Here is a 13,961-nt window from a genome sequence, read left to right as displayed (position 1 = left end):
CCTTTTGTCTAGTTTTTTAATCCATGAATCCCAAAGGTCTCTTCATTTTTGTGATTTCTTTCAGCAGCATTTTATAGTTTTCAGTCCATAATCTTGAATTTATTTTGTTAAATTTATTCCTGAGTATTTCCGAGCTATAAGGTATGAAAGGGTTTTCTTGATTTAATTTTCAAGTTATTCTTGCTAGCCTATAGAAATATAGTTGGCTTATCTAAATATCTTGTATCCTGACCTTGATGAACTGATTTACTCATTATAATAGGTTTTTGTTTGTTTTGGTAGATTCCTACATATGGGATAATGTTGTCTGCAGAGATCATTTTACTTCTTCCTTTCCAATGTTGATTTTTGTCTCTCCCTCTTTTCCCATGGTGTCTGATCCTCTGAATCTCTCCATGTGATTTGGGCTCCTCACCAGAAGGGTGGTTGCAGGATCACAACTTTTTTCTTGTGATGATTAGCTCCCAAAAGGAAAGAGGTAGAAACTGCAAGGCCAGGAAAGAGCTTCCCTTGGAAGTAGCACAGTATCACTTATACCGTATAAAGATTCACAAGCATTTGCCCAGATTCAAGAGGGTATAGGAATACTTTCCAGCCTCTGATGTGGGGAACTGGTAACAAGGATGCATTGCTGAAAAGCAAATGGAGTAAAAGAGAATGTTGTGGCCACCTTCAGAAAATGTAGTGAGTCACAGTAACATGGTCACACTAATCTTGATGACTTTTTCTTTTGCATGTCTGATTCTTAGAAATGTCCAGTGCTATGTTGAATAGAAGTGTGAGAGTAGACACCCTTGCCTGTTCCTTTAGAAAGCATTTAGTCTTTCACCATTATGTTAGCATTAGGTTTTTCTTAAGATTCCTTGATCAGTTAAGAAAATTCTGTTCTAGTTAATTGGGAAATCTATCGTGAATGGAGTTGTATTTGGCAAATGCTTTTTCTTTGTCATTTGAGATGATTATGCAGTTTGTGTTCTTTATTCTGTTAATAGGGTCTGTTACATTGATTTTTGTGGTAATGACTTAAAGATTAGTTGCCATGACCTTTATGTATTTTCTTCTATAAAATATACTGGTCTGTCTGGATGTTTGAATGAATCTTTTTATTATTATTATTATCTTATTATTATTATCATCATCATTATTATTATTACTTTAGAAGTTGATGGACCTTTATTTTATTCATTTATTTATATGTGGTGCTGAGAATCAAACCCAGTTCTTCACACTTAGTAGGCAAGCACTCTACCACTGAACCACAACTCCAGCCCTTCAATGGATCTTTTAACCAAGTATAATAATGTAACAGTGCATGGGTCATTTGGAAAATAATGGTTCGCTGGATTATGCAAATTTTTTAGATGTTGACATTTCATTGGATAACAACAAAAATCAATTATCAACTCTTATGAACAGTACTTAAGTATTTGGAAGATAGCAAGCTCACAGTGAGAGATGCAGGTTTTCCACAATTCAGATTTTCTATTGAAAGGTTGACTTTTACATTGGCAACAAAATACTGTTAGTTAAAGTGACAGGCTTACTTAATTCATTTTCAAGATTATGACTTCCCTACCCTAAAGTTTGAACAACCTATCTCAGTTCCTTCAAGTAAAAAGGGTATTCCATAAAAATGTGGCTGGTTCAGCTACAACTCACTCACACAGGTACTTTACAGCCACTGTCATACCCCCATATGTGCAGCAGATGTGCTTTACTTATTCTTCCCCTTCCATCCTGTAAAATATTAAAAGAGGTGCACTCGCATGGTTATTTAAATAAAATAATTGTAACTACTTCATAAAGGGCATTCCTAAATGAAATCAGACCTCTTTTCCCCCCTATAAACCATAAATATGTAGCAATGAAGATGACAATAACTACTTGTACATTTTTCTGTCTCCACGTTGATTTATAGTACGATGACAGCAGTTTTATTGACCAACAGTGCACATGTCAACACAGTGAAACAGGCAGATCACATGAAAATAGTTACAGTCCTCTGAAACGTTCTCAGGAACCTCTAGGGGTTTCGGGACCACTCTTTAAGAACTAGTATTATGGAGCATTCTTCATTTTCTTCTTTGCCTGTTTTGCTTATTGTGCTAATCTCATTCCTCAGTTTTTTAGCCTTGAAAAAGGCTATGTAATTTTCTATTTATGATACCCTAAATATTTATCAAATTTTTTCTTTTGTTTTTTTTTCCTTATAGGATTAAAAAGGCTGTTTATTATAATTACTCCATTTTTCAGATCCAATAAAAGGAAGTATTTTCTGTGGGGAAAGCAAATTAACCTACTTATTGGGATAGAATTGTAGGTATCTCTGGGTTAGGTTAGCTGTTACTGTTTTAGGGTGGATGGAGGGGTAGATAGAAGGAGAAAATATCCATAAGAGGGGTATGGGCTCCTCAGTTAGATTGAATACCTGGTAAATGGGAAGAGAAAGTCCCTAACCTGACAATTTATTGTAAAACATATCTGTGCTGATGCAGGAACTCCGACCCACCTGGTGCAGAGGAGTCTTGTCTTGACCTGCTTTGGGAGAGTGTTGTCTTGATGCTTTTCTCTTCCTCCTTGGAAAACAGCTGAAGAAGTCAGGGGAGAAACCCCTACTTGGTGGAAGCCTGATGGAATATGCAATCTTGTCTGCCATTGCTGCCATGAATGAGCCGAAGACCTGCTCCACTACTGCTCTGAAGAAGTATGTCCTGGAGAACCACCCAGGGACCAATTCTAACTATCAAAGTAAGAGTCAGAGTTGAATTTAACTGGGATCAGGGCAGTTTTCTTGGGGGATGAAGGAACCAAAAGAGAGATGTGTCAAAGCATTAACTATTGACAGAAAAACCAACAAGGAGTAGCTTTACAAATTTATCATTTATGAAAAGAAAAACAAATCATCAAGGTGTATCCTTATTTCAAGAGGCTGATCGGAAGTTGATTTTACTTTACTATAAAGGTTTCTGGGATATTTTTTTTTATTATTGTAATTTAGATACATCTTTACATTCAAAACACCTCAATTATATTTTTGCCTACTTCTGTTTGCCTGCTTTTGTTTACCACAAAATGTATTTTAACCTTAAAATGAAGCCAGTGGAATTCTTAACTGCTTAGACTATTTCTTACTGACTTAAGCTCTATAACAAAGTATTTTGTTTCAATAAAGTATATTTGCCAGGCTGGGGTGGTAGAGTGCTTGCCTGGCATGTGTGAGGTACTGGGTTTGATTCTTAGCACATATAAATAAATGAATAAAATAAAGATCCATCAACATCTTTTAAAAATAAAAATAAATTAACTATATTTGCCTCAGGAGGTGGTGATTTGAGATTAGATACCTTAGTTTATGAGATCTTTCATAAATATCCAGTGTGAGATGTGATTACTTCGTAGTGAGCTATTAGAATAGACACTAGGATGTAAAGTGAGGAATATGGGAATCAAGTAACAGAAAATGCAAAACAGACTACTACTTAAGTAAGAAGGTAATTTTGAAGTCATGACATTAACTTAACATATGCAGTATGTATTTCTTCAACATAACGAAGTAATGCTTTCTGATTGTTTTCTTACCTACTTTATAAATTGGTATTTTTATCTTTTCCTTACTGTATTTAAAATATATATTTTGTTTGTGATTTACCCTTTTGGCCAAGTGTGCTAAGAAAAGATGACTTTTAACTATTAACCTTTTCAGTTTCACTGATTTTTGCAGCTGTTTTTTGTACATTGAATTGCAATGTTTGTTTTACTTTGCAGTACTGGGGATTAAGTCTAAGGAGTGCTCTACCCACTGAACTACATTCCCCAGCCCTTTTTATTTTTTTAATTTTCAGACAGGGTCTTGCTAAATTGATGAAACAGCCCTTGAACTTGAGGTCCTCCTGCCCCACCCTCCCAAGTCACTGGGACTATAGGCGTGTGCCCCCTTACCCAGCTTCATGATATGTTTTTGATATGTCTTTGTATAAAAGATGAGAATTAATGAGGCCTTCAGCATCTACAATATTATTTTGTTACTGTTTTTAGACTTGTGAGGACTTTGTTCTGTTGATCTTTGCAGATAATTCTCCTAGATGATTATTGATACCTATGGGTATATAATAGATGTTTGAATGAAAAAAAATAATGAAATATTTTGTGTTAGGTCTGCTCTTAACCATTTATGTGTTAGAAGTTACCTAACTAGGGCTGGGGTAGTGGCTCAGTGGCAGAGACCTTGCCTCACACATGCGAGACCCTGAATTCAATTCTCAGCACCATATAAAAATAAATAAAATAAAATAAAGGTATTATGTCCAACTACAACTAAAAAATAAATATTTTTTTAAAAAGAGAAATTACTTAACCAGTCTAAGCTGTGAAATGAGGAATTTGGCTCAGTGGTCTCCAATGTCTCTTTTCATCGTAATTTAACATTTGGGGGGTCAGCAACTGGGGCACTCAACCACTGAGCCACATCTCCAGCCCTATTTTGTATTTATTTAGAGACAGGGTCTCACTGAGTTGCTTAGTGCCTTCTTTTTGCTGAGGTTGGCTTTGAACTTGTGATCCTCCTGCCTTAGCCTCCTGAGCCATTGGGATTACAGGCATGCGCCACCATGCCCAGCTATAATTTAACTTTTGCCAAATTTGGGGGCACTAAGTAAGTGTTTGGTGAACTAATTTAATACCTTTGATCACGAAGGAGTCACTTAATGCATGTCAATTACTGTATGTATTGAATTACCAAATATGAACAAATACATAACTTTCTTTATTCCTGAATTTTTGTTCAGTGCATTTGCTGAAGAAAACTCTACAGAAATGTGAAAAGAATGGGTGGATGGAGCAGATCTCTGGTAAAGGATTCAGTGGCACGTTCCAACTCTGTTTTCCATATTACCCCAGGTGAGCACTTGGCTCTTACTTTGAAGCATTGGTCATTGTGAATTTAATCAGATTCTAGTTGTTGTTAAATTGAATACACTGAACTGGAAACATTTGAAAATAAGACCTATAGCAGTATCATTTTGGAGTAGAATAGTTCTCAGACAAGTTTTGACTACCTTTCTAGAGTTTATTAGTAATTATTATATTATTATTAATCATGCATCAGATTCTTTGAGATCCTCAGATGTTTCCCTTGCCCCCCACTCTTTTGTAGCACTAGGGATCAAACTCATGGGTGCTATACAACTGAGCTGCACCCCTAGCCCCCCTTTTTGAGGAGGGATTAGGGATTGAACTCAGGGGCACTCAACCACTGAGCCACATCCCCAGCCCTCTTTTGTGTTTTATTTACAAATAGGGTCTCACTGAGTTGTTGGGGCTGGCTTTGAACTTGAGATCTTCCTGCCTCATCCTCCCAAGATACTGGGATTAAGGGCCACCCTGTGCCACCCTGCCCCATTTTTTGGAGCATAAGTTGTCACTTTCCCTTTTTATTTATTTATTTATTTATATACAGTGCTGAGAATTGAACCCAGTGTCTCATTTATGCTAGGCAAGCACTCTACCACTGAGCCACCATGCCACCCCTACCCTTACTCTTTTTGAGACAGGATCTTGCTAAGTTGCCCAGGCTGGCTTCAAACTTAGGATCTTCCTTCCTCAGCCTCCCAAGTCTTAGGCTGGCTTTCTTTCTTTCTTTCTTTCTTTCTTTCTTTCTTTCTTTCTTTCTTTCTTTCTTTCTTTCCTTCTTTCCTTCTTTCCTTCTTTCCTTCTTTCTTTCATTGAACCCAGGGGTGCTTAACCACTTAGCCACATCCCTACCTTATGCTTTCATTTCCAAAATTCCCTGGCAGAAATGTCTTCTTTGATATAATGAGAGCAACTAAGATCAGAGCAGGGAGGAAGAGCAGGAGGAAAAGATTAACATTAAACAGAGACATGAGGTGGGAGGGAAAGGGAGAGAAAAGGGAAATTGCATGGAAATGGAAGGAGACCCTCAATGATATATAAAATTACATATAAGAGGTTGTGAGGGGAATGGGGAAAAAAAAACAAGGAGAGAAATGAATTACAGTAGATGGGGTAGAGAGAGAAGATGGGAGGGGAGGGGAGTGGGGATAGTAGAGGATAGGAAAGGTAGCAGAATACAACAGTTACCAATATGGCATTATGTAAAAATGTGGATATGTAACCGATGTGATTCTGCAATCTTTGTAATGTTTTGAAGAACAAATAAAATAAAATAAAAATAAATAAATAAACAAAGTACCCTGGCAGGTACCACTAAGATCCTAGTTTAGCAACAGTCAAGTGTAACTTTCTTTTTTTTTTTAGAGAGAGAATTTTTTAATATTTATTTTTTAGTTTTCGGCGGACACAACATTTTTGTTTGTATGTGGTGCTGAGGTTCGAACCCGGGCCGCACACATGCCAGGCGAGCTTGAGCCACATCCCCAGCCCAAGTATAACTTTTTTAATTCGTCTTTGTGTACAAATATAAATGTTACTTGGTTGAATGCATATTATTTGAATTTTAAGCAATGAAGTCTTATATTCCAGGGGCTGGAGTTGTGGCTTAGCGGTAGAGCGCTCGCCTTGCACATGTGAGGCCCTGGGTTCGATCCTCAGCACCACATAAAATAAATAAACAAAATAAAGATGTTGTGTACAACTAAAAAATAAGTATTAAAAAAAAAGTCTTGGGTTGGGGTTGTGGCTCAGAGGTAAAGAGCTCGCCTACCATGCGTGAGGTACTGGGTTCAATTCCCAGCACCACATAAAAATACTTGTCCACCTATAAACTAAAAAATAAATATTAAAAATAGTCTTTTATTCCAATTTAAAGATGTATTAAAGGGATCAATATTTTTACCATTGAGGGCAAAACAGAGGGGATCCTTGTTGAATTTCTTTAGCCCTTTGGAGAGACTTAGACATTGAAGTCTTTTACCATTAGTGTAAAGGCAAAAGGTACGCACTACTCTGCAGACCGTTCACTGCTATGCAATTGTAGCTCATATGGTACTAGACCACTCAGGAGTTTAATAATTGCTTACAAAATAAATGAGTAAGGATCAATTTTATTAAATGCTGGGAGGTAGGGAATAATATATGGGCTGGGTCTTTGAAGTTCTGTCTTGAATGTATGTGTTTAAAATGTTTAGTTGTAATCTGATTTTTTGTGTGTGTGTGTGGTACTAGGGGTTGAACCCAGGGCCCCATGCATGTTGCGCAAATACTGTTATAACTGAACAACGGGAATTCCCCACCCCTTTTTCATTTTAAGACAGGGTCTCACTACTTTCCCCAGGCTGATCTTGAACTTGTTCCTCATGCCAGAGCCTCCTTAGTAGCTGGGATTATAGGTGTGTGCTTCTTGCTCCTGGCTGTAATCTTACATTTGTAATTTAACTTGACATTACTGAGCAAACGTGGACAGAAGTGGGGATTGTCCAGGGAAGAGCATCCAGGTTCACATTATTTTTTCCTGACAACTATGGGACTTCTGTTTTACCCCCTGGCACCTTAGCCCAGGAGTTCTGTTTCCAAAGAAAGAGCCAGATGATTCTAAAGATGAGGATGAAGATGAAGATGAGTCATCAGAAGAAGACTCTGAGGATGAAGAGCCACCTCCTAAGAGAAGGTATGGATCTGTTGAAAACCCTTGTTATGTTAGGATTGTAGGTGTCCTAGAGCTGAGATAGTACTAATGGAGGGACTGAAGGCAGAGAAGTGTTTTAACCCATCAGGATCCTTTTCAGATTCTGAATTTATCTTGAAAATTCAGGGACTCTGAATTTAAAGCAATGTGAACATGTAATGTGTTCTTTGATCAAACCTATACATAATCATAGAATGGTTATTCAAAGAAAAATAGTTCTATATTTTTGTAGGAAAATGTTATGAAGTTATGTGTAGATTTCCATGAATTGGTTGAATTTTACTCAATTTTAATAGAGTCTCTAGTGAAAAATTAAGCCACATTCCTATTCTTAACATAGGTGACTTGGATGTTTTCTGTATTTCTTTAGGCAGAGCAACTGGTTGTCCTGGAAAAGTGAATCTCTCATGTACTGACTGCCTTTACTCTTTATTATCACAGGTTGCAGAAGAAAACCCCAGCCAAGTCCCCAGGGAAGGCTGCATCCATGAAGCAGAGAGGGTCCAAGTCTACACCTAAAGTTCCAGCTGCCCAGCGGGGAAAAGCTAGGCCACTTCCCAAGAAAGCTCCTCCTAAGGCCAAAACTCCTGCCAAGAAAGCCAGACCCTCACCCTCAGTCATCAAGAAACCTAGTGGTAACTCCTCAAAGAAGCCTGCAGCCAATTCAAGAAAGGAAGTGAAATTGCCTGGCAAGGGTAATAAATCCACCATGAAGAAGTCTTTCAAAGCAAAAAAGTAAATTTTATAGGAAAAAATGGGTATCATGATGAAATTAAGAATCTTATTTTATAAGGTCAGTGTGCATTTGTTTCAGTTTTGATGCTTATAAAATTACACTTTTTTTTGTCCAGTATGAACTATTGTGGGGAGGGAACATAAATAAATCAATTTAGGCATTGTTAGCTTTAGGTGCTGTTTTTGGTGCCTGCCCCTTCCCTCAGTCATTTTAATTTCTGCAATAATCCTGAACTTGCCTAAACTATATAATCTATACTTGTCCTTTTTGCTTCCCCTACCCCAACTCCTATTGTTACTTTTCCTCCTTCCAGTTTTATCTAAACAGTTGCAAAGATTTTTATATTTGTAGAAAGCATCAAGAACAGGATGCTGGTCAGGTGCTGGAAGTAAAAAGGAGACAGTGTAGCACTGACTTCATTGTGAGCCTCCTCCCTGGAGACATCAGCTATGGCTATAACACTTAATCTTATTTGTAAAAATCACTCCACTAACCCTTTATCTCCAACTGTAAACACAGAGACAACTTAGCTTTGGAAATAAGCCCAACAGTACAAGCTCATTAGATTTTGAAAATGTACCACCTCTTTGGGTCATTTCTCACATTGATCAAACCTCTAGGTATTTTCCACTGACCCAGAGAGCATTGTATTCTCTTAACAGCAAGCACAAGTTCTCTGTACCACTTGCTTTTTGACTGAAGGAGAATTATAGAAATATATTGAATTTAATTTCTGGTGTCACCTGTGTTACCAAAAATCAAAATATATAAAATCTTCTTGATCAAATGTTAAAATATATTTTTGAATATTTGGAGCATGAGTTGTCACTTCCTGTTTGCCTTTTTTTATAAGGAAACGTTGGAGAATTACAGCATTGCTAATGTAGAAATGTTAAGTGGAAAAACATACAATTTGCTAAAATAAACTAGATTCCAGATTCATCTGTGGATATTTTTTCCCCCTCCTTTCTTTCCATAGCACTTTTGATATCAAGCAAGTGGCTTCCTTTTTGAGATATTAAAAAAGAAAAAAAGAAAAGAAAAAAAAAAGCAAATGAAGCCCTACTACCTAACCCTTTTTTATTTGTATTTGTTTTAGTGTTGTGAAGTTGTGTTAAATAGCACTAGCTTTCTACTTGAGAAATACCAATTTCTGGTTATCATTTATCTTCCCTGTGGCACTTGACATTTTAATTGTCTTAAACTTTTTGGTGTATATCTCCTGGCCCCTTGAGAGCTGGCCAGAAGCAAAAGGTGTTTGTTTTATATTCATTCCACTTGCATTGTCTCCTGGGATCCCTTCTGCAGCTTAAGTATGGCTGGGAAATGGACTTGAGAAGATTGGCTTGAAATAGATCAAAATCATGTGTGATCCCATCATGCGTTCATTGGAATTTGTGTTGCATGTAAGGCAATCTTTCCTGTTGTAAATCTTCCTTTTTTTATGTACATATATTTTGAAAAATATGAATAAACATGAAATTTTAAAAGCTGCTGAACTGTAGCTTATATTTAAAAATTATCTAGTATATCCTCAGAAGTAGCTAAGTGTAGCCGTCCCTTTGAGTCTTTTCTACTCCTGGCAATGGACATTACCACTTTCTTTTTAAGTACAAGCTCCAGTTTATTTGCTTTTAAATTCTTATGTTGATGATAAGTAATGTTTCTAGATATGTTGATCCTGGTTATTAATGATTTAAAAATTTTAAAAATCACTTTGTTGGGCTGGGATTGTGGCTCAGTGATAGAGTGCTTGCCTGCCATGTGTTGTGAGGAACTGGGTTTGATTCTCAGCACCACATAAACATAAATAAATAAATATCCATCAACAACTAATAAATATTTTTTTTTAAAAAGGAAAAAAATTTCACTTTGTATTAAGGACCATTTCAAAGTCATAGAGTCCAGTCTTTCATAGTAAATAAATGCTCAATGTTCAGATAAATCCTTGGATTGGGGGAAAAAATTACAGCACTGCAAAAGATAACAGACAATCACTGGAGTCCTAATTCTAGAAAGTTTCAGACAAGTAATAGGTCTTAATAATATGGGTTAGGTACCTGTGCTAACTATTCTATTTTAGGGGGCTAGGAATATAGTTCAGTTTAGAGTGCTTATGAAGAGTAAGAAATCTGCTCACTTAGCTGTTGAGAGCCACAGCCAAAGGGGCCCCAGCAAACTTCCAGCTGCCAACTGATTGGCTCCTCTGCGGTGATGGTCATTGGGTTGTTTCCCCGCCCTTTCAGACCGCGGAGCTGCTCATTGGGGGACTTTTTTTGGCTCCACCCATGTGACCCAGCCAATCGGCCTCAAGAGCAGGAGGAGTGGGGGAGGTTGAGAGGCTTGTGGGAAGCCTGTGGTGGCAGTTGGGCTCTGAAGGTTTTTCCTGAGGAGCTATGTGGTTTGGTGTGTGTGTTCTAAAAATAAAGTTCCTTTCTTTTGACAAGTGGCTCCTGAATTGTGCCCAGCCAGACTTCGGCATTTGGTGGCCCGTATGGGGAATCGAACCCGCGACCTTGGCATTATCAGCACCGAGGACCATATGTAGTATTGGACAACCTAAGGCAGGCACGGTCCCTAAGCCACATGTTTGTTGTTTAAACAGAGAGGGGGAGATGTTGAGAGCCACAGCCAAAGGGGCTCCTAAATTGTGCCCAGCCAGACTGCAGCACTTAGCCAAAAAGTTCTGATAGACATTGTGGCTCTCAGGCTACGGTGCTCTCCTGGGATAAGCAAACTGAGGAAACCAGATAGTATTCTATGGTAGTATTAGAGAATTACCAAGTAATTATACAGTGACTTAAAATAACAGGGTTGAATAGGTAACATTTCTTTGTAATACAAGGTCTAATATGAACAGACTTGACTGAATTAGCAAACGTGACTTAATTTTGTTTCCCAGTCCTCTACACTTTTTATTTTAAATAAATGAAAACGGAATGCATTATAATTCTTTTTTTTTTTAACATTTATTTTTTAGGTGTAGATGGACACAACACAATGTCTATATTTTTATGAGGTGCTGAGGATTGAACCCGGGTCCCGCCCATGCTAGGCGAGTGCTCTACCACTGAGCCACAATCCCAGCCCCATTATAATTCTTATTACACATATAGAGCACAGTTTTTCATATCTCTGGTTGTATATAAAGCACGTTCACACCAATTCTCTGCATTCCTACTAAAACAAGTCCTTTCTCTTCTATGCATAGAATATAGTCACTGAAGGAGTAGGATGGGAAAATCCAGAATCTTTAAAAACTGCCAAGGGAAGGCAATGAAGATGGCTGTTTTTGAGTGATTGGTTTTTTGTTTGTTTTTGTTGGTACTGGTGGGTTTTTTTGTTGTTGGTTTTTTTTTTTTTTGGTATTTGGAATTGAACTCGGGCACTCGACCACTGAGCTACAACCCCAGCCCTATTTTGTATTTTTTTAGAAACAAGGTTTCAGTTGCTTGGTGCCCCACTGTTGCTGAGACTGGCTTTGAACCCACAATCTTCCTGCCTCAGTCTCCTGAGCTGCTGGGATTACAGGCAGGTTCCACTGCACCCAGCCTTGAGTGCTTGGTTTTTAATTCTGGTTTTGCCGCTTACTGTGACCTGGAACAAGTTACAGAATCTCACTGTGCCTCAGTTTCCTTTCTGTAAAACGGGAACAGTAAACTATGACTATGACAGTGTTTCTCGGATTATATGTGATAATGTGCCTTTGGAAAAAACTCAGTATTACCACTTGTTATTTAGAAGTGGCAAGTGTCCCAGCCCCCCACTTGTTAAAGGTTTGGTCATTAGCATGTGGGCACTGTTGTAAGGTGATAAAACTTTTAGGAGGTGGGGCCTGGTGGGAGGAAGTTAGGTCATTGGGGGTGTATCCTTGAGGGGATTGTGGGACTCCAATTCCTTCCTCTTTCTTTCCTGGATGCCATGAGGTGAGTAGCTTCCTCTGGCATGTGCACAGGAAACTGCTCTCCTTATGGCAAACTGCCTGCCACAGGCCCAAAGGCAACAGGCAAATAAACCTTCCCCTTTTTTTTTTTTTAATATTTCTTTTTCAATTATAGTTGGACACAATACCTTTCTTTTACTCATTTATTTTTATGTGGTGCTGAGGATCGAACCCAGGGCCTCACAAGTGCTAGGCAAGCGCTCTACCGCTGAGCCACAACTCCAGCCCAACCTTTCCTTCTTATCAGTGAATTATCTCAAGTATTTTGTTACAGTAATGGAAAGTTGACTAATACTTCATAAGATGGTCAACCTTATGATACTTTACCAAACATACTCAAGGGATTATAGAGAAAGTTCCCTTTGCTAAGCAGAGATATAATAGTGTTATTTATGCATTTATGTACAGTATCAAAAGAAAGTCAGTGGTAAGCTGGGTGTGGCGGCACACCCCTGTAAAGCCAACAACTTGGGAGGCTGAGCAGAGGATTAAGTTCAAGACCAGCTGTAGCAACTTAGTAAGATCCTATCTCAAAATAAAAGACCCTGTCTCCAAAAAATTGAACTGAGAGTTCAATTCCCTACTACTAAACAAAGAAACAAAAAACCTTATTAAATTTTTTTTTTTTTCTAACAGGGATAAAAGCCATCAAAGTTAAAGATCTTGTAAGAAATGACAAAACTTCTCAGGGAATACTTTAATGGTCTTTTTCCAAGAAAGACCAGAATTTCTCTTTCATGGATAAAACCAGAATTTTTATTTACCCCAAACAGAGTTAAGGTAATTAATATGATTTTTTCAGGTTCCAAAGATGGGAAATCTTAAGTATATAATCGTGATTTTTAAAATTAAAATTTCTCTTAGAAGGTTAAAGTGCAGTCATTAGTGAATATGGTTGCCTTAACTTCTTTTGACATATCAGTCTGATGACAGAATCTCAGTTTGAATGAGAATAATTTCATAAACTCTTTAAAGTAGGTTTTTTGTATTTTTTTATTTTTAAGTTTTAGGTGGACACAGTATTTCCACTTTACATTTATGTGGTGCTGAGGATCGAACCCTTGTGCTTGCTAGGTGATCACTCTACCACTGAGCCACAACCCCAGCCCTTTAAAGTAGGTTTTAACAAAAAGCAAACTATGACTACAGCATGCAAAATTAGGTAAATCAGGAATTATGGAAAAATAGCAAAGGTATTGAAATATTTAGCTCTTGTTTTCATGTAATTTTTCTGTTAATTATACCCAATGGACAAGATTAAAACACATCTGTTGGGGCTCGGATTGTGACTCAGTGGTAGAGCATGGGGCTCTGGGTTCAATCCTCAACACCACATTAAAAAAAAAATAAATGAATGGATTAAAGGCATTGTGTCTAACTACAACTAAAAAAAAAAACTGTTTTCTAAGATTTACGCAGGATTACACTTTCATGAAGTAAGTTCACATGGTTGGGCAGGATCAGGTTTCATCTATGTTAATGCTTCTGTTTTATTACTAAAACGAGGTCTTCATGTGTCTCAGCAATGGTATCTTTTTTTTCTTTCTTTTTCAGGTTAAGGAGTTAGCAAACAATCCCTCTCTGGGCACCTGCTGAGGTTCATGTATCAAATGAGCCCATAAGCAGTTTCAGAGTGTAAGAAACACTGACAGTGATGAGCTGGAGTTGTAGCTCAGTGGTAG

General features: G+C 37.7%; 1 protein-coding gene across 8 annotated transcripts in view; it reads left to right on the top strand.

The window, feature by feature from the left end:
• Hp1bp3 (heterochromatin protein 1 binding protein 3) overlaps window positions 1–9,829 on the top strand; it is a 39,597-nt gene extending 29,768 nt beyond the window's left edge. For all 8 annotated transcript variants that reach the window (XM_078025519.1, XM_078025518.1, XM_078025516.1 and 5 more), the window contains 4 exons: window positions 2,589–2,748; window positions 4,785–4,896; window positions 7,469–7,582; window positions 8,042–9,829. In XM_078025519.1, coding sequence (XP_077881645.1) covers window positions 2,589–2,748; window positions 4,785–4,896; window positions 7,469–7,582; window positions 8,042–8,339 — 684 coding nt within the window. In that variant the 3' untranslated portion in view covers window positions 8,340–9,829. The remainder of the gene's footprint in view (window positions 1–2,588; window positions 2,749–4,784; window positions 4,897–7,468; window positions 7,583–8,041) is intronic.
• The last annotated feature ends 4,132 nt before the right edge of the window (window positions 9,830–13,961 follow it).

The sequence above is a fragment of the Ictidomys tridecemlineatus genome, chromosome 11, assembly GCF_052094955.1.
Source record: "Ictidomys tridecemlineatus isolate mIctTri1 chromosome 11, mIctTri1.hap1, whole genome shotgun sequence".
NCBI lineage: Eukaryota > Metazoa > Chordata > Mammalia > Rodentia > Sciuridae > Ictidomys > Ictidomys tridecemlineatus.
This window is presented reverse-complemented; position numbering and strand designations above follow the sequence as displayed.